The sequence below is a fragment of the Gopherus evgoodei genome, chromosome 22 (assembly GCF_007399415.2).
Source record: "Gopherus evgoodei ecotype Sinaloan lineage chromosome 22, rGopEvg1_v1.p, whole genome shotgun sequence".
In the NCBI taxonomy this organism is placed as follows: domain Eukaryota; kingdom Metazoa; phylum Chordata; order Testudines; family Testudinidae; genus Gopherus; species Gopherus evgoodei.
Genome location: NC_044343.1, coordinates 10,739,885 through 10,765,955, shown reverse-complemented (window position 1 = coordinate 10,765,955; position 26,071 = coordinate 10,739,885). Strand labels below are relative to the sequence as shown.

Sequence of the window (26,071 nt, the reverse complement as noted above, 5' to 3'; positions counted from 1 at the left end):
GAAGCTGTTAGCAACCAGCACCCAACACATAAATACAACATAATTTATTGTGTCTGTTTCACAGAATGATAGTGGTATGTGTTAGAAACAGAGTCCAGGACGTAGTACGAGACATGACTCACGTAAGTACAAAGACTCAGACCACAGGATTGTTTCCTTGGAGGAAAGTGGCTAGTGGTAGCAACTTGGTCCCTGCTCACAAAAAACCTTATTTTCCCACCCACCTCCCTCCCACCCTTCACCCCAAATCCAAGGCAGTTCCTCCTTTATCATACAGAAATCAATGTTCTTAAGTTCTGCATTACGAAGTTACAGGCCAAAATTAAGCTCCCCCAGGCAGTATGCAAGCCAGTGAACTGTGGCTCTGCACTAGAGACTTTGTCTATTAAGGTAGACGGCCAGAGGAAAAGGTGTGGGAAACGGTGTTCAGGAAGAGAAGGCAGAGGGCGTAGGACGCTTACAGAAGTTAAAGAGGGGCAAGCCAGAGCCAGTAAATGAAGTCCAGGACAGTGCGACACCTGCAGAGATCATACAGCCTCACTAACATGACGATTTGTCTGGGGATAGTGGGGAGGGGGTGGTGGGGACTAAACAACTGATTTAGTCTCTGGAGTGGCAGAACTTGGCTTCTTTTTGATAATCAAGCTGAAGCGGACAGAGGGCTTCCATTGCCGAGGGGAGATACATCTCACACAGTTCTGTAGCAACTTGCAGTCCAGGGGCCAAATGCAGTCACTCACCTCTCCAGTACGCAACACTTCGTCCCAACTAGCAGTCTTTGCTTGGCTCAGGATGGAGACCTGCACTCTGGGACCTGGAGGCCTCCTTACAGGAAAGGGTGATCTCAATTTGCTTCATTTTAATCAGATTAGTTCTAGACTTTGGGTTTCAAGAAAGTTGCCCAAGCAGCCCTTGGATAGGCTAAAAGTTAAGTTTTTTCCAGGCACACCAACTAGCTTCTGTCCCAGCCTGGACTCACCCCTCATATCTCCTTTCAGTAGGAGAAGCAGAAGTATTTTAACTCCCTCTTCCCCCTTAAGCTCCGCCCTCCCATCAATAGAACCTATAGCGAGGTGGAGAAAGACAGACAGCTAAGAGTGGATGTAACAGGAAAGTCAGGTGAAATCTATCCAGGTATATTAGTGCCCCTGCATAGAGAGCACCCTAATATAGCAACCCTGCCCTCGACACAATGTGCTCTGAAAGGTGGAAACCTTCGTATGCTCCTGCTTTAGAATTAGGAAACAGGTATTTGTGAGCAATGACCTCAAAAGATTAGCAGAGGAATAAACAGAGTGAGATTAGCATCGATTTCCCCAAGCAGTGAAGGGTGAGGTCTAGCTGAGAAGTCAGAGGAAGGAACAGAAGACATTTTCAGACAGAAAGGCCTAATCATGGAGAGAAAGTCAGTTAGATACAAGGGCTGGAGAAGTGTGCAAGGAGCCAAGTCTATATGCACACTTAAGTGATAGTTAATTCTCAGATAGTAGAATAGCTGCCCTAACAAAGCACTTCCTACCATACCTTCAGGATGCAGGTGAGCCTTCCTCCCCCACAGCCAGTGCCATGCACCGCTACGGTCTCCACACCCTGGCTATGCTGAAAGCAAGTCCATCTTAAAAAACACTTGAAGCAATGAAGTCTACAGTCTGACTAGGCTTAGTTAGGGCCACCCAACAAGGCGGTCAGTGAGATGAAACATCAGGTGGTTTTCTCATAATGCTCCTTGCCCCTTCTATGAAAACTGACTAAAAATGATGCATTTCCATCTAGTGGCAAACAATTACAGAAATTACCATAAAAACTAGTTATCTAAGGCATCTTTAAAAAAATATTTCTGCAGTCTCCATTTTAAGTTGCAAGCTCCATAAAAATATATTTCTATGAAATGTCTCTGATTGTCCCTTGAGCGGCATCTCCGGTGCAGTGATGGGGTTCAGCAGTCCTGAGGCGGCTTGGCCTGGGTCAGGGCAGGAAGGTCCAGGGCTCAGTGGCACATCCGGGAGGTCATTTCCTTCTATCAAAGGAGACACACAAGACAGGGAAGTTAGTGGTAAGAAGCACAATTCCCAGGCAAGAGACATTTCAGTAGGAAAGTCTCAAAGTCTGGAATGCTGTTTCCATAGCATCATTAATTAAAAAAGCAGTATTCCAGTTTGAATACTCACGTGGGGAAGAAATTCAGTGTCACCTGTAACCTCTGCCCCCATATTCCTCTTCATTGACAGTCAGGAGACCTCCCAGCTGCTCCATCAGATTTAAATCTGCCTGGCTGCATACAGCTATAGAATAACCATCACCCACCATTCCAGACTAATGCAAACACCTAGCGCTTTTATGGCAGTTTGCATCCTCCATGCTCTTTATGAAGTTGGTGAACATCGCTGTGCTCATTTTACAGAAGGGGAAATAAAGAACAAGGAGGTGACCGAGGAGGTGATTTAGCCTGAGCGCACACACACTCCAAGTTACACAGCTAGTTACCGACAACTGGGACTAGCACCAAGGGCTCGACTCTGTGACCAGCATCCTACCCCACTGCCTTTCTGTGCCATGTACAGCAATGTGCTGGCTACACAGTGATAAGGCATCGGGATAGATCCTTGGAATTGAATTGCAACTTTGCTGGCAGGAGTGCCCAGCTCAATGCAGAGTGCAGTACCCGGACTGAGGAACAGCAGAGGCACGTGATTCAGCCATTGACCAGACAATGGGGAGTGGTGGTAGCAGGGGAATAGACAAGATGGCAGCCTGAAGCACAAGGAGGTTACCAGGCAGAATCTACAAACGTGGCAGTTTCCCTCCCTGCTCAGCTTGCATGAGGTACCATGGAATAAAAGAGGGCAGGGTAAGAACAGATTTTTGAGCTGTAAAGGGATGGGGAATGGAATAGGTATGACAGGATTTCAGTCACCCTCTTCAGAGCTCAGAATCTCTCAAACTGAATCCAATGTTTGGCTATGCGATTCAGTGGACAGGGACCGGGAGTCAGGATCTCAGAGTTCTGTTTGAGACATACCATTTTGGGGCCATTCATAGTATAATGCAGCCAAATTCACTCACCAGAGGTTCCAGCTCCTTGGTGTCTATTAGATTGAACTCTTTCACAAAATAGTAGAAGTGCTTGTAGCAGGTGTTCACGTGGGCCTCTGACCCCATATGGGTGATCCTGTCAAAATGGTGGATGTAGACGTGAACAAAAACCCGGAAGAGCCTAGACAGAATCTTCTTCACTACCTGAAGGAAGTTCTTGGGGAACGGAGTACCTGCAAGAACACACAAGCACCATGATTTATTGAAATGTACTTTCCCCAGGACTCTGGTGACATGCAGTCTTCCTAAAGCATAAAAAGAAACAGTCCAGTGTGTACTGCAGTGATGCAAAAACAGTTTTCTCTGGAGTAATTCACAGACTGCATTCTCTCCTTTCTAAATTCTGGACCAGTTTTTCCAAAGTTAATGCTATTAACCTATGCTATTGGGTCCTGTATTATTGATGCTACTGTCTGAGAGACCTGAATACAAACTGGATTAGTGCACATATATATTTCCAGCTGCCATTTCAATCTGATATGGTTTCTTTCAGTTCCTGTTGGTCTACTATCTTGCATAATTTTTTATAAAAATGCCCCACCATGCTCCACTTGAGAAATGGCTGCATGCTGGCAGGAGTGGCTCTTGTATATAGTTTAGTAAATTTGACAAACCCTTTGGGATCCTTCAGGTTAATATGAGTTAAAATTAAGATAATATTACGCTCAGTCATTTAGAAGCCCCTGTTCACATTCGGCACTTTGTTCATGTGTCTTTCATTCTAACAGCTACATTTGCAATCTGCAATACAGTAGAGTTTGATCAGCTGCTCTTTCTAGTAATTACAAAACAACTTGAGTTTGAAGTCTACATAGATTGCTTCTCCACATACAAGGAGGAGGTAAGAGGTGAAAGGTATTCGTTAGATATCCTTCTTCCCCTGCCCCCCAAGAGCTCTGCATGAAATTAATTTTCAGTCTGTGTTAAGTTAGTGAATCTGGTATTCTAAGCATGGCTAGAAAACTCTAAACAAGACAGAGAACTCCTTTGATGATGTAAGCTCCCCCCCCCCAATGAAACAGATGTTCAGGCAATCACTCAGTCTAAAAGAGGTCCTTGCTGAAGGTCCTTGCTGAAGAACGGTAAATAAAGGGACCACACCCCAGAACTTCCTGTGGTTACCCAGATCAACACAGAGCAAGGATTTTGGCAACTGATACAGGTACTGTTGTAGGTTGGGGGTGGTTTACTGTCTTATTCTCTCCCCCAATGTCACCCCATTTAAGTATTGTTGTTCTGTGTGTGCAGATGGTGTCTGAGTAATGGGCGACACTTTCTGCAAACAATCAAATGGCTCCTTTTCATTAGCACTTTGAGAAGGATGAATATCTTGGCATTCTCTGTATACACTGAGGTAGTGCAGGAGTGGATGGGATCCTGTGGGATCTGAAATGGATAACCAGCTCCTTCTCCCCTATCCCATTTGTTAGTTGGTCTCCCACACAAATACCCATGCAGCTGTCATCTGGTTCTACTTCACTTGGCAGAACCTTGACCTGTGCTGCCTGTCCAGACAAGGCAAACAGGTTTCATTATCAAATCAGGCACTAGGACAAAGGGTCACAGGAGTATTATTGTTCCTTCACTGTGCAACATCCCCTCTCATCCAATCTCCACTGCTTGCTTCCCCACCCCCAACACAGACCTTATATCACCCAGACTATCCCAGGGATGAATGGAGTTGCCTTAGGGCAGTGGTTTTCAAACTTTTTTTTCTGGCAACCCAATTGAAGAAAAATTTTTATGCCCACAACCCAACCAAGCTGGGGATGAGGGGTGTGGGAGAGGCTGGGGGCTGTGAGGTGGGGCCAGGAATGAGGGGTTCAGGGTGTGGGAGGAGGCTCTGAGATCAGGCAGGGGGTTGGGGTGCAGGAGGGGACAGGGCTGGGGTTGCATGTTCTGGAGTGGGGCTAGGGATGAGGGGTTTGGGGTGCAGGAGGGGGCTCCAGGTTTGGGGGAGGCTCAGGGCTGGATCAAGGGATTGGGATGCAAGGTTGAGGCACAGGCTTACATCAGGCAGCTCCCAGTCAGCAGCCCAGCAGTTAGAAGACCCATCGGCGATGCTGCCCAACTACAGCAGTCTAGTTCCTACCTGTTCTGACACCATGGAGTGCCCCGGAAGCAGCCAGCAGCAGGTCCAGCTCCTAGGTGGAGGCTCATAAGTGGCTCCACGCAGCTCTCGCCCGCAGGCACCACCCCTCCAGCTCCCATTGGCTGGTTCCTGGCCAATGGGAGTGCGGCGCCAGCACTCAGGGTGGGGGTTGCACCCCGAGCCCTACGGCCCCCCCACCTAGGAGCCAGACCTGCTGCCTGGGGCGCAGCACGGTGTCAGAAGAGGTAGGGCCTAGCCTGCCTTAGCCAGGCAGCACTGCCGATGGGACTTTTAAAAGCCTGGTCGGTGGTGCTGACCAGAGCCACTGCGACCCAGTGCCTTCCATTCCTGGGTCGCGACCCGCACTTTGAAAACCACTGAACCAGGGCTTTGCTTGAAAGATAATTTGGGTCATTCAGAACAGCAGAAGACTGACCCTACGCCAAAAGCTGAGCGAGCCTCTGCTGCAGCAGTGCTAACTCAAGGAGCAAGGGCTGAATGACACTTGTCCAAGACGCTCTGTATTCAGACCCAGACGAGAGCTAAGAAAAAGCACTGCTGAGAGAGGTTTCAAAAAGGGCCAGTATTTCACAAGCTGCAAGAGATGGAGACAAAAGCTTTATACCACACCAGAGAGATGCTGGAGTCTCAGATCTCATGGGTATAAAGCATTAGGCCAACACTTGAAAGGCTAAATTTAGGAGCATTTCTCATTGACTACAACGGGAACCATGGGCAGTCAACAATACTGAAAGTCAGCCCTTTCATTTAGATGCATAAATATAGCTTCCTGAGCCTATTTTTGGGCACCCAAGTTTGGACATTTTGGGCTCCAAATCTTGCTTACACCAAGGCCTCTTTAAACTCCGCCGGAAGCATAGGAGGGACATAGGTTACCATTACACACACTCTAGGGCCTCTTGATGCTGCCAGAGTGGTGTCAAGGAGTCTTCTTAGAACAAATGAGAATCAGGCCCTCTGGCCTTCGTTTTTAAGCAATGGGAGGTTGAAAGATGTCAGATCCGGAAATAAAATAAGACGCGCATCATTCTGATCGCAAAACTCCTGAACCACCCAACCAGCCACATGTAACTTGGCGCAGATCTACAGGCAAAGAAGAGCACAGCCAATAAGATGCGTCCTGCACCAGAGTATGAAGTCAGTAAGTGCAGGGACTGATGGGCTGCTCTAGGGAGCAAAAACCATCGCTGCTTGGAGCCCTAGACTGAAAACACCCAGCATGACCAATCCCAAAGGCGTGGGTCTGTTGTCAAAAACATCGCAGTTGTTGCAATCGTCCATAAGGAGAGAGAAGAATCCCTCAGGTAATCTAGTCCCAGCCTGGGTATGACTTGGAATCAACACCTTGAACTGCAGCCAGAAGCAAGTGTAGTTCACAGAGCACGGACATGGATGTGCTCATCACTCAGATCTGGTCCACTAAGCTGACGGGCCACCACATTCTGTGCTGTGCTTCTGAATGGGTCTGAAGTACAGCAGGCAAACCTGGATTACTGCAGAACAGTCTGCATGAGAGGGCAAGATCACAACTCCAGTTAATCACAGATGTGGGGGAAGAGAAACTATAAGCTACGAAGGAATCCAAGAGCACTCAGGGATTCACACAGCCCAAGACTGCAAACCCCTTCTGCAAGCCTTGGACCTCTTCCTTCACTAGATGGAACCACCATAACTTCAGAAATTTTGCAAGCTGTTTTCCTCTGTCAACCAGCACCTCCATCTTCTCAACCAGGTGTCAGTCAGAATGGATGTATTTTTAAATTCTGTTATCTCAACCCGACAGTCCTAAAAATACTTTGACAAAATGAGTAAGATTTTCCAAGAGCCATGAACCCCATTCACAGAAGTCGACCTTGAGGGCACCAGCCCAGAACCTTCAGCAACAAAAATACAAACCCCTACGGCGTGAGCTAAAGAATAAGATATTAGTAGTAAGTTGCAGGCCATTGCCATCGAGACTAGCCACAGAGGCACAATCACATGCACTAAATCCAGATATTGCACAGGCACCAGTCCTAAACTACTGTTCAGAATGAGAGACCAAGTCCAGGAGCCCAACCTCTATAGAGCACAGTGACTCCTCCCGTTCTTGCTGCAGCCGCATAATCTCTGATGTGCCATTTGAGTTTTCCAAGAGCACCCTCTGATTTGGAGTGCCTCGCCTGAAATATTTTAGACCTAATGTTCCAGAAGTGCTAATCATTCACCACGCTAGCCAAAATCGATGCTAACTGCGGGTACTTGGCACTTCTTTAACAAAAAAGAAAACAGTTATGCCCGACCATGTCTCAGGCTAGGCACAAAGGTATCCAAAATCAGCAGCCACTTTCAAAAGTTTGCAGCCCTCTGCAAATTGCCAGTCAGTACTAAAGGAAGCAGTTCACCTACCATCTCAAGGATCTGTGCAGCAGTGATACCCAATGCCAAACTAGTGGTTTTCAACCTTTTCTCAGACCCTAAAAAATTCAAAATTGAAGACCCCTTTGGAAATCTTAGGCAGAGTCTGCAGACCTCCCCGGAGGTCCACGAAACACAGGTTGAAAACCACTGTCAAACAAGTGACTACTGGAAAAGGAACAGAGGCATAGAAGGGGCAAGAGTCTGTATTGGTGGATAAAAGTCGATTTTTCTGAAAAAGAAATTGGATATTTTTTGTTATTTAAATTAGAATAAGTTTTTCTTTTTAAAAATAAACTTGTTTAACATGAAATCTGAATTTAACAGAAAATGTACTTTAATACCTGATGTTATAATCTCTTAGGACATTTAAATAAAAAATAAATATGTTGAATCCATGAGCCTCTATCACAAACTCTGAGTTAAAAACTGCTTTTCTATATAAAGAAACAAGACGGGGAAACTTTTGAGGCCAAGCTTTATCAATATGGCACAACAGGACATGTGCTGTATTAACAGCTTGATCCTGTGAAGGACCCAGGCCTGTGCCACTGGGTACAAGAGACTGGCAAAGTCACCACAGGGGTTGGGACCCAGCTTCTGACTCCAGGAGACACTGTGTGTATCTCATCACAATCATCCACTGAGCCTACCTGGATGGTCTCATACTCCTATTTTATAGCTTCTCCCTACCTGAGCTCAGTTCTCAAATTATGAATATTTATGACTTCACCCAGGATGGAAACTTCCTCTCCAGCTCATGAAAAAACACTGATGTTCATGTATCCAAAACATTTAAGGTAGTTTTGTTTAATAAACATAAATATTCTATACCCTTTTGTGTGTTTAATTAAATTCCCATTATCATCCTAATGCAGCTTGACACAAATTGTCACCAATAAGTTAATTACCTTTTACCATTTTCTAACATACTAAAACTGTACAAATAATAAGAATCTGAAAACAATAAGCTATATAAATGCTTAAATAAATAGAGAGTTATAGTGTACCCTCCTAGGTAGTAAAAAGACATTCCAAATCTAGTGTAAAGGCTCTATTTAGTTGTAAATCGACATGTATTAATAGTTATATCAACCAATGAGAACGCACCTCTCTTTAGAAAATAAAGGAAGTGCCAACAGAAAAGTTCCTTAACACAGATCATTTAACTCAAGGTTTTTCGTTTGGTGATGTAAATTGCCCTGATTTAAATCAACTGATCTTGTGTCAGTCCAATTAATGTCCCCACAAATCAGACCCGAACTTACCAACATTGGTGGGGAAAATGTCCTCATTGTTGATCTGCACCTCAATCCAGTCCATCAAGAGGTTCAGGTACTTGGGAGCAGACAGGGCAGTGGGTTTCCGGTACTTGTGCTCATCCTGCCACCTGTACTCGTACTTGGGTCCCCCAGACATGATCGGACAGGACTGTTCCGTGCAGTAGTCACTGATGGTGCCGTAGATCAGATTGATGCGATTGAAGAAGTCCACCACATGCACCGCCACCCAGTCATTCTGTTCCTCACCAGACGGCAGCTGGACGGCCAGCTTCAAGTCCAGCCCTGCATTGAGAGAGGCTTGAGCTCTCTTGTGTAGCTCAAACCGCTGAGTCCCAGGCTCAAACTTGCGTTTGGGCCGAAAGGTTTTGTCCTTATTGAACACTTGCTTTAAAGGGTTGGACATTTTTCTTTTTTCCCCCTCTCTTTCCCAAGTCTTCAGTGACGACAGCTAGAGACACACAGTGGCTGCACAGTTTCCAATGGCAAGGTCGTAATGGCCTCTATCTTCACAGAAATAACTCTGAGCTCCTCTGATTCTCCAAGTACCTTCTGATCTGCAACACAGAATGTACAGTAGTTAGATGTGCAGCTTTTTCAACAAGAGACTTCGTTCGGAAGGAGTAAATTTGTTTGAATGCCTTAGTGGGAAGGTTTGGACATACACCTCAAACTCACAGAACTGAAACAAAAGCCAAATATGCTTCATTTCCCCTACCCTTTCATCTTAGGACTAGGTTTCTTTAAGGGAAGTGTAAAAGACAGAAGAATGAGGGTGAAGTTCTCAAAGAGGTTCCTCATTCAGCCTCTCTCACTGTTAGGGTGACCAGATGTCCTGATATTTGGGGCTTTTTCTTATAGAGACTTCTATTACCCTCCACCCCCGTCCCGATTTCTCACACTTGCTGTCTGGTCACCCTACTCATTGTAAGAAAAGTGTTGCAGATCCAGGTCTTCAATTACTTCTACACAAAACATTAAGTGAGAGAAGGTTTATACCCAGTTTGCCAAGTTATTGTGGGTGAAGAAGCAGATCATTACTGTTATTACTATAAGACACCAAGACTCTACCACTATGGTACCAATGTAGCTACATGGTTTTATGAAAACATTCAGAAACTAGCACAGCATTATTTTGCTACTAGGCAGAAATGTGCAAAATATTATCCACAACAGCTGTGTCCATGGACTTATAGCGAGGAGATTGGTTTCAGGCTGGATCCTCAACAAAGGCTAGATTCTAATACCCTTAAAGACATTGGGGAGTAACTTACTCCAGAAGCGGTCTCATTAAAATCACTGGGACTACTCTCTACATGAGCCAGGGTATCAGAATCTGACCCTGAATGACAGGATTCCCCTTGTGAAACAGACACGTGATTTTTGGCGGTGTAATGTGGAAGGTGCTGACCAGCCCAACAAAGACAGGCCATTTTAAGTCAGCCTGCAATAGATGCATTGCATAGCTCCACAGTGGTTCTTGGAGACAGTCATCTGAGGAGAGTTGGCTGCTCACATGGTGCTGGAGCATCTGCTACATTGCATTAAGGAGAACAAAGAACATATCAAACACTTTCTTAATGTTACTTTCCCATGTAAGCAATGGCCATCATTGCCAGAGGTTTTTATGGTTGTGCAATGGGAGGAGAAATGGCCCTGAGACGCTATTAAGACGTGTTCCACACTATAAAAATACATGAGAACCCCATGGCTAACAATCCATATTGCCAGCAATCCAACATCCATGAAGTTCAGTTCTGGAGCCATGTCACATGTTCACAAAGTCACCCCAACAAGAGAGGAAAGGGCAGGGTATCCACATCCACCCACCCCTCCCATTTTTTAGTTGGTACCAACTCAAAATTCCAGCCGGGTTCATTGAGAGATTCACTCGTGATCAAGTGAGCCTGGGCCAGTTCTGAGATGAAACCAAGCGAAGCTCTATGCTTTTGACCAAATTTTGCCTTGGGGAATGCATACTCTTCACAAACCAATACGGAGAGGTATTTGCATGAACCCCTGAAGCTACTGATATTTGCTTGACTAATTTAAGACCAACAGCGAAGGGCCAAGGATATGGGGAAAAAATAAGCTTAAGATGCATTTGACCACAAAGAGAAAAATTTTGAAAGTCATAACAAAAGGGCACACTGACAGCAAAATGCAGCGAGACGGTAGCTATGGTTAGCAAGAGCCGAGTCATACCCTCACCACATCCTGCAACAAAACGCTTCACTTCTTCTAAGAAACGGAAACACAAGGGGCTGTGCCCATTCAGCTTAGATGCACACATATTGAGCTCGCATATTCTTTTGTAACATATCCAAAACAAAGGCAAAACAAAACCCCTAACAATGTAGAGGGCAGGTTCATGCTCTGAAGCCACTTCCAGGAGGAATTAGCTCCAGAGAGATGGTAGCATGCACTATTTCCTCACTTTGGAGTCTCAAAGGAAAGCTGTAGTACTGCATGAGTATTAACTGCAGACTCCTTTGGTTCTGGGCTCCAGCCAAACACAAGAAAGAGGCCTTTGACTGATCTGACTCTGCTCCCATTTACCTTGTCTTTACGCCATAGTAACCCCATTGACTTCAGTCCAGTCACTCAATTATGCTGGTATTACATGTAATTGGCCTTTTCATTTACTTCCTGTTTTTGCTGGGAAGTAGTTAAAGGCTGCACATAGGTCTCTGCTTGGTACCAGTACAACAGGGGGCATGGCAGGAGGGGACTGAAACGCACTACCAAAACCTTATGGAGAAGCACTCAAGGCCTGCCCACGCTTTGTCAGTGGACACTAAGGATTTTCCAAGAGAAATTGTCAAAGGGTGATTCATAAAAGCCAACCCAGACCTACAAAAAGAGGGAGTTTTCACAGCTGAGGAACCAGTTAGCAAAAAAAACCCCAAAACCCTATTTTTTTTAAATAGGTAGCATTACTTGGGTAACTAAGCCCTTCTATGTTTCAGGTTTTGATTTGGTTTTTAAAAGGGATGTAAAACTTGTGATAGTTCCAGGAGTCACCTCCCTGGAAACTGAAGCCCTCTAAGCAAACCTCAGCATGGGCAGAAGCTGGACAAACTTCCCTGTATTTCAGTCCTGACGTCTGGAGCTCAGGGCTTAGGCCATGTCTACATCTAAAATTTTGCAGCGCTGGTTGTTACAGCTGTATTAGTACAGCTGTATAGGGCCAGCGCTGCAGAGTGGCCACACTTACAGCAACCAGCGCTGCAAGTGGTGTTAGATGTGGCCACACTGCAGCGCTGTTGGGCGGCTTCAAGGGGGGTTCCGGGACCGAGAGAGCAAACCGGGAAAGGAAACCAGCTTCGCCGCGGTTTGCTCTCTCGGTCCCGGAGCCAGCCAGCAAACCGCGGGGAAGGAGACCTGCTTGCTCGGGGTTCCGGGACCGAGAGAGCAAACCGGGAACGCCGCGGTTTGCTCTCTCGGTCCCGGAGCCACCCAGCAAACCGCAGGGAAGGAGACCTGCTTGCTCGGGGTTCCGGGACCGAGAGAGCAAACCGGGAACGCCGCGGTTTGCTCTCTCGGTCCCGGAACCCCGAGCAAGCAGGTCTCCTTCCCTGCGGTTTGCTGGCTGGCTCCGGGACCGAGAGAGCAAACCGCGGCGAAGCTGGTCTCCTTTCCCGGTTTGCTCTCTCGGTCCCGGAACCCCGAGCAAGCAGGTCTCCTTCCCCGCGGTTTGCTGGCTGGCTCCGGGACCGAGAGAGCAAACCGCGGCGTTCCCGGTTTGCTCTCTCGGTCCCGGAACCCCGAGCAAGCAGGTCTCCTTCCCCGCGGTTTGCTGGCTGGCTCCGGGACCGAGAGAGCAAACCGCGGCGTTCCCGGTTTGCTCTCTCGGTCCCGGAACCCCGAGCAAGCAGGTCTCCTTCCCCGCGGTTTGCTGGCTGGCTCCGGGACCGAGAGAGCAAACCGCGGCGTTCCCGGTTTGCTCTCTCGGTCCCGGAACCCCGAGCAAGCAGGTCTCCTTCCCTGCGGTTTGCTGGCTGGCTCCGGGACCGAGAGAGCAAACCGGGAAAGGAAACCAGCTTGATTACCAGAGGCTTCCTCCTTCCACGGAGGTCAAGAAAAGCGCTGGTGAGTGTCTACATTGCATTACCAGCGCTGGATCACCAGCGCTGGATCCTCTACACCCGAGACAAAACGGGAGTACGGCCAGCGCTGCAAACAGGGAGTTGCAGCGCTGGTGATGCCCTGCAGATGTGGACACTCTCAAAGTTGCAGCGCTGTAACTCCCTCACCAGCGCTGTAACTTTCTGATGTAGACAAGCCCTTAGAGTGAAGATTAGTCTCCATGGGCCATGCAATTCTTGGCTTTCCTGCTACGACTGCCAAGATGCTCAAGAGTGGAGGTGGTTTGTGATGCAGCCGTGTCTAATGGAAAGGGACCAAGAATGCCAAACAGTCAAAAGATGGCAATGACTTTTGGTCAAATCTAACCTGAGCTGGATTACAGCAAGTGACCGAAGAGTAAGGTTTGGTCTCCTCCAATCTCTTGAGATATCTGTGCACCTGGCTTATATTTTTATATATAAGCCAAGTTTTAACTCTCAGTTTTCCTGTGTCCAGAGTTTGAAGAAGTGCCTCCTTTTCTCTGTGGAATCATTAGCATACTTAACAAGTCAATACAGCCAGCTCTTCAGCTGGTGTAAATCAGCAACACTCCATTGACCATATCTGCCAATTTACACTAACTAGGGATCTGGCCCTATAATTTCTAATGCTAGCACGGGAGCATGGTGAACAGCATTCAAGGATGTTGCATTACATTAGCACTGCAATTTTCTTTCCACAAATTGTTTCCTCTTCCTATTGCACATGATTTGTAAGACTACCTGATAAACTTGCTGCTGTGATCAGCTGCACATTAAGGAAAATTAGCTGCAGCCTTAACAGTTTAAGATATTAGCAAAATGTAAACTTCGGCTAAAGTACAACAGGATCTAACGCATTCAGCTATGGTTTTGATGTGTAACTTGGTTAAGAAAAATGCAGTTATGGACAATATCTGGCTCTGGTAAATGTAAGACATGCAGGTTTCTGTGGCTGACCAAAGCAGCATCTGACATGAGTTGAAATATGAGGTAAAATGGTGATCATGAGTTTTTTCTCCTTCCGCCCTCCCCATACAAGTCACAGCTCAAACAGCAATTAAACATAGAACAGAAAGGAAAGATCACCAGGGGGATAAGATTTGTGCAAGGGTGACTTGCAATTCAGCTGAACCTATGATTGGCAAGTAGCAGAAAGTATGGTTTGCAGGCAGTGTTGCTTTTTTCCCCAGCTTCTTTTTCATCCAAAGGTTACTCCCACACAGAAGTCCACACCACTGGCTATCAAGTAGGAGTACCCCCACTAGTCTCACAAGAGTCTGTTAATGACACAGCAACTTCCTTCACCATGGTGGACAAAACAAAGCTCTAACTTCTCTCTCTGGAGAAACAGTCCTGCCTTTATACCCCGGGATATAAGATTAGCTCCATGCTGATGGTGGGTTGTTGTTATAAAACAAACTCAAACAAACGGGCAATGAATGATGGGAGAAAATGAATCTCCCCAAAACTTTGATAACTATTACATAATCTTCAACCAATGTCAGATGCTGCTTTGGTCAACCACAGAATCTGTATGTCTTCTATTTTCTCAGAGCCAGATATTTACTGGGAAAGGGGAGGTGTGGGGAAAGATTTAAAAGACTGGATGCCATAGGGATGAGGAAAAGCACTCCTTAAAAAATTTTAGGCCAAATTTTTTTCTCACTTATGCAGTGGAAGTCAGGAGTCACTTCGCTTAAGTCAGTCGAGTTACATGGGGGTAAAACTAATATGAGAGGATAACTTTCAGTACTGCTTTATTCTAAAATATGTTTCCAACAGAGAAAAGCAAGGCATATTTCACTAGTTTTCCATTATGTCTTTCCCTGTCATTTCTCCAAGGTGGACAAGAGTGTCTTTGTATGGCAAAGAGTCACCATTTTCTGTTGATTTAACAACATAAGAATGGTCAGACCAAGGGTCCATCTAGTCCAGTATCCTGTCTTTCGACAGTGGCCAGTGCCAGGTGCCCCAGAGGGAATGAACAGAACAGGTAATCAAGTGATTCATCCTGTTTCTCATTCCAGCTTCTGGCAAACAGAGGCTAAGGATACCATTCCTGCCCATCCTGGCTAACAGCCATTGATGGACCTGTCCTCCAGGAATTTATCTAGTTCTTTTTTTAACCCTGTTATGGTCTTGGCCTTCACAACATCCTCTGGCAAGGAGTTCCACAGGTTGACTGTGTTGGGTGAGGAAATACTTCCTTTTATTTGTTTTAAACCTGCTGCCTATTAATTTCATTTGGTGACCTCTAGAAATTGTGTTATGAAAGTAGTAAATAACACTTCCTTATCTACTTTCTCTATACTAGTCATGATTTAATAGACCTCAATCATATCTCTTCTCAGCTGTCTCTTTTCCAAGCTGAAAAGTCCCAGTCTTATTAATCTCTCCTCATACGGAAGCCGTTCCATACCTCTAGTAATTTTTGTTGCCCTTTTCTTAACCTTTTCGAATTCCAATATATCTTTTTTGAGATGAGGCGACCACATCTGCACGCAGTATTCAAGATGTGGGTGTACCATGGATTTATATAGAGGCTCATGATATTTTCTGTCCCATTATCTAACCCTTTCTTAATGATTCCCAACATTCTGTTTGCTTTCTTGACTGCCGCTGCACATGGACTGGATGTTTTCAGAGAACTATCCACAATGATTCCAAGATCTCTTTCTTCAGTAGTAACAGCTAATTTAGACCCCATCATTTTATATGTATAGTTGGGATTATGCTTTCCAATGTGCATTACTTTGCATTTATCAACATTAAATTTCCTCTGCCATTTTGTTACCCAGTCACGCAGTTTTGAGAGATACTTTTGTAGCTCTTCACAATCTGCCTGGGTCTTAACTATCTTTAGTAATGTTGTAACATGGACTGTCACTGTGACTTGTCAATATCAAATATTCATCCCACATCTGAACACACAGACTACACTGTAAAAAATACCTCTTCCATTTTAAAAAGGGAATGAGGTATCTCCAGCCAACCTCTCCCCACCACTACGAAAACTCAGGAAGTGATTCCCTCTCCCCCACAATCCTCTTTCAGGAAACCTACCTGTACACAGAGATGACTTCTCTGCGTAGATTCTTTATTTCCTTCAGTTCCTGAAACACCATCCAGAATGACATGCAGAACCATCTTCCAACCTGCACACCATCCCCACACAGGATTTACTTTAGGGCTTTAACAAGTGCCAGAATAAATGCAATCAACAGATTAAAACCAGTGGGTTCTCCATTTTCTGGCTCCTCGAATTATACTGCCTGGGATAGTTTGTTGTGCCTGTTCTACAGCCTTATACCAGTGTTTCCAAAGGCCAAAGTTTAAAACTTCTTCATTTAAAAGAAGTATTTCATGTGGTCTCTGTAGTGCCAGCTAGATTGTGGGTTGCAGACAGGGAGGAGTCGGAAACATATGCAGCCACTTCCTTGCCAAGTGACCTGACAGCTTAGGCAGCTCACATCCTGCTGCCTTACTCATTTAAAAACCCTGCAAGTAAATCTTGGTGAGTAATACGTTTACGGTACAGGTTTCCTTTTACAGAAGCTACTCCACTGTACTAAGAAACAATAATATTGTAGGATTTATTTTAACACTTACAGAAGACCCACACACAGACCAGGTTATATGCTTCTGATCATTCTACAGCATTGTGGTAAATTTCCCACCCAGGCAAACTAAGACCAGATTTTTCATAGCTCTTCCAAAGGGATGACTGAGGCAGAAGGAAGTCAAAACACTGTTTGCAAAGCTGCATTGATCATGGTAGTGAATGAACAAAAATACACAAGTGTGTCCTGGCAATTTCAACCTGTCAGGGTGGATGGGGAAAAAGGTATTTCAGGGCAGACAATAATAATTGGTAGAAGGAGAGAGATTTTCAAATATTTTAAACTTGGAACAAAAAGGAAGCTTGAAAAGGTCACTGGTAGTTTTAGTCAGATGCCAAACTAGAAACCGAGGCCAACATTTCCAAAAGTGACCAGGGTCACTGGATGTCCAATTTGACAAATGCTGGGCTTGATTTTCCAGAGGCACTGAGGACTCAACTCCAGATACATCAATATGAGCTACCACTGCTTAGTACTTCTGGTAAACCAACCCAAGGAGATTGTAGTTAGGCATCAAAGAACTGAGGCATTGTTTTGAAAAAACAAAACAAAACATCATTCTCTCTTACACACACCCACGCACATACACCTATGAGCCACTTTTTAAAATTTAACCCAATTAATACTTTCTGCACGAAGACTGTAGTTTCTGTGATAGTCTGCTCAAGGGATAAAATATCCATCTCTCATTTCTCCACTGTATGAGTATGCTGAGCAGAGAGGAAGTCCCTAAACTGCTCTTTGGAATGGGTTTAAAATAAAAGAAAAAGTACACACATGCAAAATTAGCATAACCATAAGGACACACTTGAAAGAAACACACAAACACACAGTAGGAAACAGTCACAAAATTAAGAGCACACCATATCAGTGCGAGTGTCAAAATTGCCAGGCAGAAAGCGTGTAAAAATTGTGAAGTCTGACCATTCATAGCCCTTCTTGAATGACATCTCTGCCTAGATTAATTTCCTGTCTGGCAGGGATTCACCTACTTTTAACTGGAGATCTCCAGCATTTTCCTATAAAACTGCTCAGTCTGCTTTTGTTTCTATTTTAGTAAAAACATCCATGTGGCATATCCAAATTCTTTTTAAAAAGACTGTCCTAATATAATATTGGCAGCAATCTCTATATTGGCAGTAATCGTTAAGACATTAACACAAACCATGTCTTTCCTTGCCAAGGCAGCATCAAGACACTAACAGCAGTTTACAGATACGTTGCTAATGCATGTAAGAGCTAGGGAGGTTCTCACTGGTAGCTTTGTACCATCCCAAACGTTACTGCTTTCAGTTTTCTCATGTATCTTGCTGGAGACAATCCAAAGTATCTGCTCTGAAGGGCAAAGAGCACTAGGTACATTAAAAAATAAAAGTTTTGGAGAGCTTTTGAAATAGAGTTATACTGAAAACACACAGCAGAATTTCTACCTGTATAACCCTGCTGATCCAAGCCCGGATGCATACGTCTAGCAAAAGACGGCATTTATGCCTTCATTCAATGGGACAACTTCCTAGGTTTTCCTTTCATCAATCTGGTTTCTGAGAGGCATTAATGACAAATATAATGCAGCCATTTTGAAAGACAGATTTCGAATCATCAGTCCTAAGGATTTAACAAATAGCCCTTTCATAATCAGTCCAGAATAAGTTTCAGGAATGTACTACTGGTCTCCCCCCTCTCTTTGCAATGTGAATACAGCAATTTAAATCAGAGCAATGCTGTCTTGGACATTTCTAAGCAAGAACTCATGCAAGCCACATGCTTATTCTGGGGTTTCCAAGGAAGAGCCTTGGTCAGGATCAGGGCAGTCCATTTTCATGCCTTTAAACCACAAGAATGCAGAACTGATCCAGCTGAACACAAGAGGAAGTAGTACCATATTGCATAAAACAATCATACTGAACTTTAATTTGTGTTTTTCTTCCCTCATGAAAGGTGACCAAATAACAATGTATTCAAACTATTTTTTTTAATCTATTTAGTTTTGGTAATAGCAAGGGGAAGGGGAAAAAAAGTCAGATCTGACCAATTAACCCATACAGGGGCTAGGACGACTTCTACTAACTAACACACCCTAGGGCAGAGCTTCATAGCTGCACACTGTAGCAAAGAGCAACAGCTTCAGAAAACCCACATCAGAAGAATAAATGCAATTTATCAACATTTAGATCTAGTATGAATGGACAGTAGGAATCCCATTAAATAATAATTCAGTGTTAAGCTTTCACATATGGGGGAGAAGAGAAGATAGTTCATGGGACAGTACTGAGATAGCACAGCCACTCAATTCTAAATTCCTGACTTGAATCCAGACCGGGCTGACAGTAATCAAAGCAATTACAAGCTGATGTATGTTGAGTGCTCTATGTGAAATGAGCTGGGTGAGGTCTCAACAACAGGATTCACATCACAAATTGGTACCCTCAGAAGAAAGGTTAAGGACTGAAAGGTCCATGGGGACTGGACTGTCAGGTGTGAAGGTCAGACTATCCCCTTGCCACAGCTAAAGGCAGGGGTGGGCAAACTACGGCCCGTGGGCTGGATCCAGCCTGCCAGTTGTTTTAATCCAGCCCTCGAGCTCCCGCTGGGGAGTGGAGTCTGGAGCTTGCCCCGCTCCGGTGTTCCAGCCGGGGTGCAGGGTCAGGGGGCACTCCTAGAAGCAGCAGCATGTCCCCCCCTTCTGGCTCCTGTGCATAGGGGCAGCCAGGGGCCTCCGCTCCGTCTGCTGCCCCTGCCCCAAGCGTTGCCCCGCAGCTCCCGTTGGCCAGGAACCACGGCCAATGGGAGCTGCAGGAGCGGCGCCTGCAGATGGGGCAGTAAGCAGCAGAGCCACCTGGCTACATCTTCACATAGGAGCTGGAGGGGGGACATGCTGCTGCTTCTGGGAGCTGCTTGAGGTAAGTGCCGCTTAGGACATGCACCCCAAGCCACTCCCCTATTCCCAACTCCCTGCCCCAGCCCTGATCCCCCTCCTGCCCTCTGAACCCTCAGTCCCAGCCCAGAGCACCCTCCTTCACCCCAAACCCCTCATCCTCAGTCCTACCCCAGAGCCTACACCACCAGCAGGAGCCCTCCTCCTCCCCCCATTCCCCAATCCCCTGCCTCAGCCCCGATCCCCCTCCCACTGTCTGAAATCCTCATTTCTGGCCCCACCCCGGAGCCCACACCCCCAGCCAGAGCGCTCCCCTCCTCCTGCACCCCAACCCCAATTTCATGAGCATTCATGGCCCGCCATACAACTTCTATACTCAGATGTGGCCCTCGGACCAAAAAGTTTGCCCACCTCTGGCATAAGGGAAAGCTTGTACTTCCACCACTCAGGCTGTCCCCCTCCAGTGGTGGATAGAGAAAGTATTTCAGTCTCCTGGGTGTTCAATTTGGTGACCAAAGATGATCTAGGTGCCACACAATGAGCCATATTTTGTGCCTTTAGGAGAAGATTTTTCAACAGGCACAAAAGGGCTTAAAATGTATCTTTGAAAGTCTCCCCATAAAACTGCAAAGTTAGGATTGCTCACACTGCAATTGTTATGTATTTAGGGCCAAGTAGAAAGAGGATTGTTTTTAAAGTGGCCTTTGCTTCCTTTAGATATACACAGAAGTCCCCCGCTGAGGCTTTTGGGAGGTATAACTCTCTGTATGCGTAAGATTGCTCTGTGCACAGCAATGCAAGTGACTGGGACACGACTGCATGTGAAGGGAGAGCTGACTGGCTTCTAGCTTCATAGATGCTGAATAAAACTGACATGCTGGTTCATGACTCCAGAAGCTATTTTAGGTTCACTGTGTAGACATGTATTTCTAGGGCAAGTTGCAGCAGGCAGGTGACTTCCTGTACCATAAGAAGGATATTTTTTTTTCCTCGTCAAGGTATGACGACACCATTTTTCAAAAAGTTCTGTGCAGCAACAATGCCTCTTGTTCTCCTCCAGCCTGGCTTAGTCCCTGCCTGAAGGGATTTAAGAGGCAAGAAAATAATGTCAGTTTAAACTGACAAGTCCATGCTGTGAGCAGCCCATTTATTTCTGGCAACATGAATCACTCTGCACTGTCCTTGCAAAACAGTATTTTAGGGAATCAGCAAAGTAGTATCTACCTAATTTCTTTTCTTCTTCAAAAAATATAAAACTAACTTGGCTGACGCATCTCCAGTGTAAAATTCTCATGCTAAGCTGGTCTAATCAACACAATGCTTCAGATTATGTTGCGAGCCAGACTTTAGCAAACGGTGTTAGGTAGAACGTGAGTTGCAATGTCAGGCTGAGGCAAGCAGGGAGGCAAAGCGAGGGCTAGGGCGAAGTCTCGCTCCTCGCGGGCTGGACTGCAGTTCCCAGTGGCGAGTGCACCGGCTGCTCTGCAAAGGTAATTATGCTGAGCGGGTGGCAGCTGGAGCTCCGGTCTATATGGCCGCGGTGCTGGAGTATCTGACCGCTGAGATTCTTGAGTTAACTGGCAATGCTGCTCGGGACAACAAGAAAAGCAGGATCATCCCCCGTCACCTGCAGCTTGCTATCCATAAGGACGAGGAGCTGGGGAAAGTGACAATTGCTCAGGGGGGTGTCCTGCCCAACATCCAGGCTGTGCTGCTGCCCAAGAAAACGGAGAGCCACAAGGCCAAGAGCAAGTAAAGCTGACTGAGGAATGAACACTTCTATTACAAGTTCAAACATTGTGAATGTCAATGGGGTGGAACCAGGGTTATGGGAAATTCTACAAGAGTATCTTTAGCGCACACCAGGCTCAGAATGAAAGGCTGGCTTTGAGCTCCACTCATTTCTCGCTCTCCTGTGTTAAAATAATGCTTTTGAGGCCAGAGCAGTAGGGTTCACGTCTCCATAGCAGAGCGTTGTGAAGCCAGCTCTACTCCTCCTTAAGACCTACGTGTGGCAGTGATCACATGCATTAGCCCCATGGGTTTCAACCAGTGGTCCACAGACCCCTGGGGGTCTGCAGACTATGTCTAAGATTTCAAAGGGGTCCACGCCACCATTTGGAATTTTTTTATGGGTCCACAAATGAAAAAAAGGTTGAAAACCACTGCATTAACCTGTCTCATCTGCCTGGTGACAAGCAACAGGCCTTAAGGAGATCTCAGACTTTGCAGCAGTGAAGAGCTGCCCACATCGGAAGATTTTTCTACCACACGGTTTGACATGAAAAAAGTCCCCCAAAACAGCAGCACCAGCGGGAAACCTTTTGTGAAATTTCCTAGTGTAAACAAGGCCACAGTTGACCACATGTTGCTTTCTGCTTATGAAAGAAGCTACATTTTTGTGACTGATGCTCCATTGCTTCACATCTAGGGCTCAATTCCCACTTATTTTATTCCTGCATTTGTAGGGTGCCCAGACAGCAAGTGTGAAAAACTAGGACAGGGGTGGGGGGTAATAGGCGCCTATATATGAAAAACTCCCAAAAAACAGGACTGTCCCTATAAAAACAGGACATCTGGTCACCCTACGCATTTGGAATAGAGAAGAATTAAAGGTGTCTTTCAGATATCTTGCACTCCATGTATTTTCTAAAGCCAGATGGGTCTTGCCCAACTCTGATTAAGTCAGAGCAGCTTCAGGGCAGCTCTAGATTATGCTGTGCTTCCGTTCTGTCCTGGGGGAAAAAACAGCCACAGTGCAGTACACTCTAGCCACATGCACCCCGCTCTACCCCTCTCTATTAGGGGCTAGATGCAGGGATGATGCAGAGCCCTTATACCAACTCTACTCCAGCCAGGGAGGCTACCTGCACAGGAGGTATTCTCGGGGCCCTCTTTATGCTGCCAGAGTGGTGTGAAAGGACTTTAGGGCATGTCTACATTAAGGAAGTTTGCCAATGTATAGGGTGTCCAGATGTCCTGTTTTTAAAGGGAGAGTCCCATTTCTTGGGACTTTTTCTTATATAGGCGTGTTATTACCCACCACCCCGTCCTGTTTTTTCATGGCTGCTGTCTGGTAACCCTACCAATGTACAGTGTAGTTACACCACTGCAAACCTCTCATGTAAATGTTCTGCACTTGTGCAAAGTAGGGCTTACACTGTTATTGCTTAATTTAGTACACAATTGTAAGCCCTGCCTTCTGGTCCTAGTGATGAATGTCTGCACTGTGGATTTACACCATTTTAACTAATTTGATGTAGTGTTTTGGGCACATCTTCACTGGCAACGTAAATGCACTGCTGCAGCCACGCTTTAACATGGCTTGTGCAGTCATGGCAGCGCAACCCACCTCCACAAGGGGTGTAGCTACCAGCGCTGGTGCACTGTCTACACTGGCGCTTTACAGTGCTGAAACTTGCTGCGCTCAGGAGGGTGTTTTTTCACACCCCTGAGCAAGAAAGTTGCAGCATGTAAAGTGCCAGTGTAGACAAGCCCTTACTGTAGACAAGCCCTGAGGGTAACTGAGAATCCAGCACCTACTGCTGCCATGTATATCTTCTCAAAGCAAGTATAAAGAACCACTATTCCAGTTTGGCTGCCTTTTACACACGCTTTGCGCAGGTATAAGTAGCTGCACAAGGTGCAAGGCAGTGGAGACTCAGGCCTCTTATCTCCAGTCCACAAGCTCAGAAGCCAGAGTAGCAGCATGATTTCCAAAACACTCAACCGTGTGCTCCCCTGCTGCAGCTCTGAAGACTTAACTATGCATCCCTTTGCAAAGTAGAAAGAGCTCTTATGGTCTCCATTGTGTCTGTTCTTTCTAATGGATTAACAGGCACATTGTCCCCGCAACATGCCCCTAATCCACCTCAGACACGTTAAGAGAAATCAGATTCAACCAAGAGTCCATTATCATTTCCATCACGAACAAGGTGATTCTTTTAGCACTGCAGCAGCTCCAGCAGGAGGTTCAGACACACACAACTGAGAACAAAAGCCACAGATGTCCCATGGAGACAGAGTTATCTAGAGAACTGAAGGTAAACACCCAGCCTAAAGTGCATTCATGAAAGCATTAGCTGGATATGACGAATTTCCAAGATAATCTCCTAAACCTCCAACAAAACTGGTTATGAATTCACTAATTACCCACTACAGCTGCATCTATGGCACAAGTTTCACAAAATACATCACTGTCTTATGAGAAAATTAATCTTCTTGAACTTCTGGGAGTTATTTTCAGGAGTACAGAACTTGAGATCATTGCAGAGATGGATACAGCTATAGACAGGAGTGTGTGCTTCCACCACTAACAAGAACTTTTTTCCTCTGTATACTGTTGCCATAGAAATCTCTGGCTTGATTAATGGAGAAGTTTTTCTAGTTACAAAATAGTGGCTATATAAGCACAGCACAAAATGTATTTTAAATGGAGCAAGTCAGGCAAACAAGTTTCTGTGTGGTACTCCACATCCGTTCAAGCATTTATTCTGAATGCTGGGGGATAAACCCTAGGTCAGAAGGGAGAAAGCAATGTCAGGGAGCCAGACGGGCTCCAGAAAGCACCTGGAAAGGATACTTGAGTTCTACTAGATAGCACAAGCCAATCAGGGAACAAGTTTATGACAGACGTCACTAAAAGTGAGCAGGTTTGAGGTGAGTTATGGTACAAGCAGGGAGTGAGGATTCCGAGTTCTAGTCCCAACTTCGCATGCAGTCACTCACTTATGGTCTGATTTCCAAGTGCGATGGAATGGCTTCCTGTTCAGATCTGCTTACTGGTATTATGCCAGCTTTTCAGTGCAAGCCAAGAATCACCAGCTGGGACGGAAGCCCCACCCAAGTACAAAGGAGGCAGATTCCAAACCAATTTGGCAGGAATTTAGACTTGGCACTTTTTTATTACTTTAAAGGTGCGCAACTCCTCACAGTCAAGTAGGCTGATGTATTTGCTTTCTGTTTTATTAATCTACTAAGATATGGTATTTCCAGTATCCAAGAAACTGTTTAACAAACAAGATTGAGCCCGAAACTTGCACGTGGAAGACGACCGATGGGGTGCAGCAACTAGATCCATCATAAAGAAAAACAGATGGTCAGGGGAATTTTATCTTACAATAAAAATCCCCCTTGCTCTGAAACTTGGCAGAGAAGACATCACAGCCCCGAATGAGGCTTTTCAAAAACATTTAGTCCTTCACTCGATTCAAGAGAAAGGCAACAGACCGTGCCTTGTCCCAGATTTCTTTGCTGGATAGTGGAGGACATCTCCCCAGCCTTGCAAGCTTTGAGGCACACACCCTTTAGCCTAAAGATCCCATATCACATCCAGCAAAAATTTTCTTTGGAGGTGGTTAATACCTGTCTCTAAGTTAGCAGAAGCAATCACTTCTGGTTACACGTATGCTAGGAGTGCTTTACTGGTATAGCTAAACCAGTATACTATACTGGCAAAGCACTTCTATCATAGACACAGCTTATGCTGGCAAAACTATGCTTTTCCCGGTGTAACCAAATCTGCACTAGGGATTCTGCTCACACAGCTATGTACGTGATGGATCACACTTCTTTGTACACCTGACACAGCTGTGCGAGCAGAAGCCCTGTTGGCTCTCGATGCCTACAGCCATAATTGGGGCAAACAGGGAGAAGACCTAACTTCAGTGCATTTACCCTCTGCTTTCTTCTTACCCCTACTGCTACTTATTCTCCATGCACCTGCGTGCAGATGGGTATTATTCACCCTCCCCTACTCACTTCCCCAAGACAGGGCTGTAATACAGCCCACCCCACCCACTTCCCTTTCCTGACAGACCTGTGGGCCAGAGCCTACACTTGCTCCCCAAGGGAGGGCAGGGGGGGAGATGGAGGTTGCTCAAAGTTCAAACACTGGCAGCTCTTGGGTACCCCCCCGTCCATCCCCACTAACGAAGTCCTAGCAGAGCAACCCCAGCCTATCTTGGGCCACACTGACCCCCTGGGGGCTTTGCACACAGAGGGATTAAATCCTTCCCCAGCCATTAGGACTCCCCCTGCTTCCCCCTTTCCAACCTCCTCACCCTCCATTACCGTCCAGGCCACCGTCACCCCCCCGGGTCCCTCCCAGTCCCCTCTCCTTACCCCCCATGTCCCTTCTTCCCAGACCCCCCATGAGCTCCCTCCAGGCCCCTCTCCCCAGCCCCCCATCATCCTCTCAGTCCCTTCTCCCCATCCCTCATCACCCCCCAGTCCCTTCTCCCCAGCCCCCTTTACCCCCCATCACCCCCCAGTCCCTTCTCCCCAGGCCCCCATCGCCCCCATCATCCCCCAAGTCCCTTCTCCCCAGCCCCCCATCATCCCCCAAGTCCCTTCTCCCCAGGCCCCCTTACCCCCCTGCCAGGTTCCCCCTTTCAGCTCCCAGCAGGACCCCCCGATGTCCACGCCGCACCTCCACTCAGCCCCCCCGATTATCCCTCCGCCGAGACCCCCACCTGTGCCCGGCGGAGGGGTCACGTGCCGCGCTCTCCTCCGGCTCCGCTCAACTTTCCGGCGACCTCCGCCGCGCGCACAACCCCACTGCCGGCCTCGCGCCCGGCCGGCCC

General features: G+C 46.3%; 1 protein-coding gene and 1 pseudogene across 2 annotated transcripts; one reads left to right on the top strand and one right to left on the bottom strand.

Annotated features, from left to right (window-relative positions):
• Positions 1-29: 29 nt before the first annotated feature.
• On the bottom strand, positions 30-26,071 carry MOB3A (MOB kinase activator 3A). Of its 2 annotated transcripts, none has more exons than XM_030540504.1 (4): positions 25,961-26,071; positions 8,872-9,440; positions 3,064-3,266; positions 30-2,017 (listed from the first exon to the last, which is right to left on the bottom strand). In XM_030540504.1, exons 2-4 carry the CDS (start codon positions 9,287-9,289, stop codon positions 1,988-1,990), a joined length of 651 nt encoding a protein of 216 aa, XP_030396364.1. In that variant the 5' UTR covers positions 9,290-9,440; positions 25,961-26,071; the 3' UTR covers positions 30-1,987. The 2 variants fall into 2 exon arrangements, with proteins under 2 accessions (XP_030396364.1, XP_030396366.1); XM_030540506.1 differs by lacking the exon at positions 25,961-26,071 and adding an exon at positions 16,056-16,383.
• On the top strand, positions 20,868-21,243 carry LOC115638650 (annotated as a pseudogene).

Excerpts from the sequence above, each read along its gene's own strand:
- MOB3A (XM_030540504.1), bottom strand. The coding sequence starts at position 9,289 with ATGTCCAACCCTTTAAAGCAAGTGTTCAATAAGGACAAAACCTTTCGG. Across the intron at positions 3,267-8,871 it reads CATTTTCCCCACCAATGTTG|GTACTCCGTTCCCCAAGAAC; the intron begins GTAAGTTCGGGT and ends GTGTTCTTGCAG. Across the intron at positions 2,018-3,063 it reads CCAAGGAGCTGGAACCTCTG|AAGGAAATGACCTCCCGGAT; the intron begins GTGAGTGAATTT and ends CTCCTTTGATAG.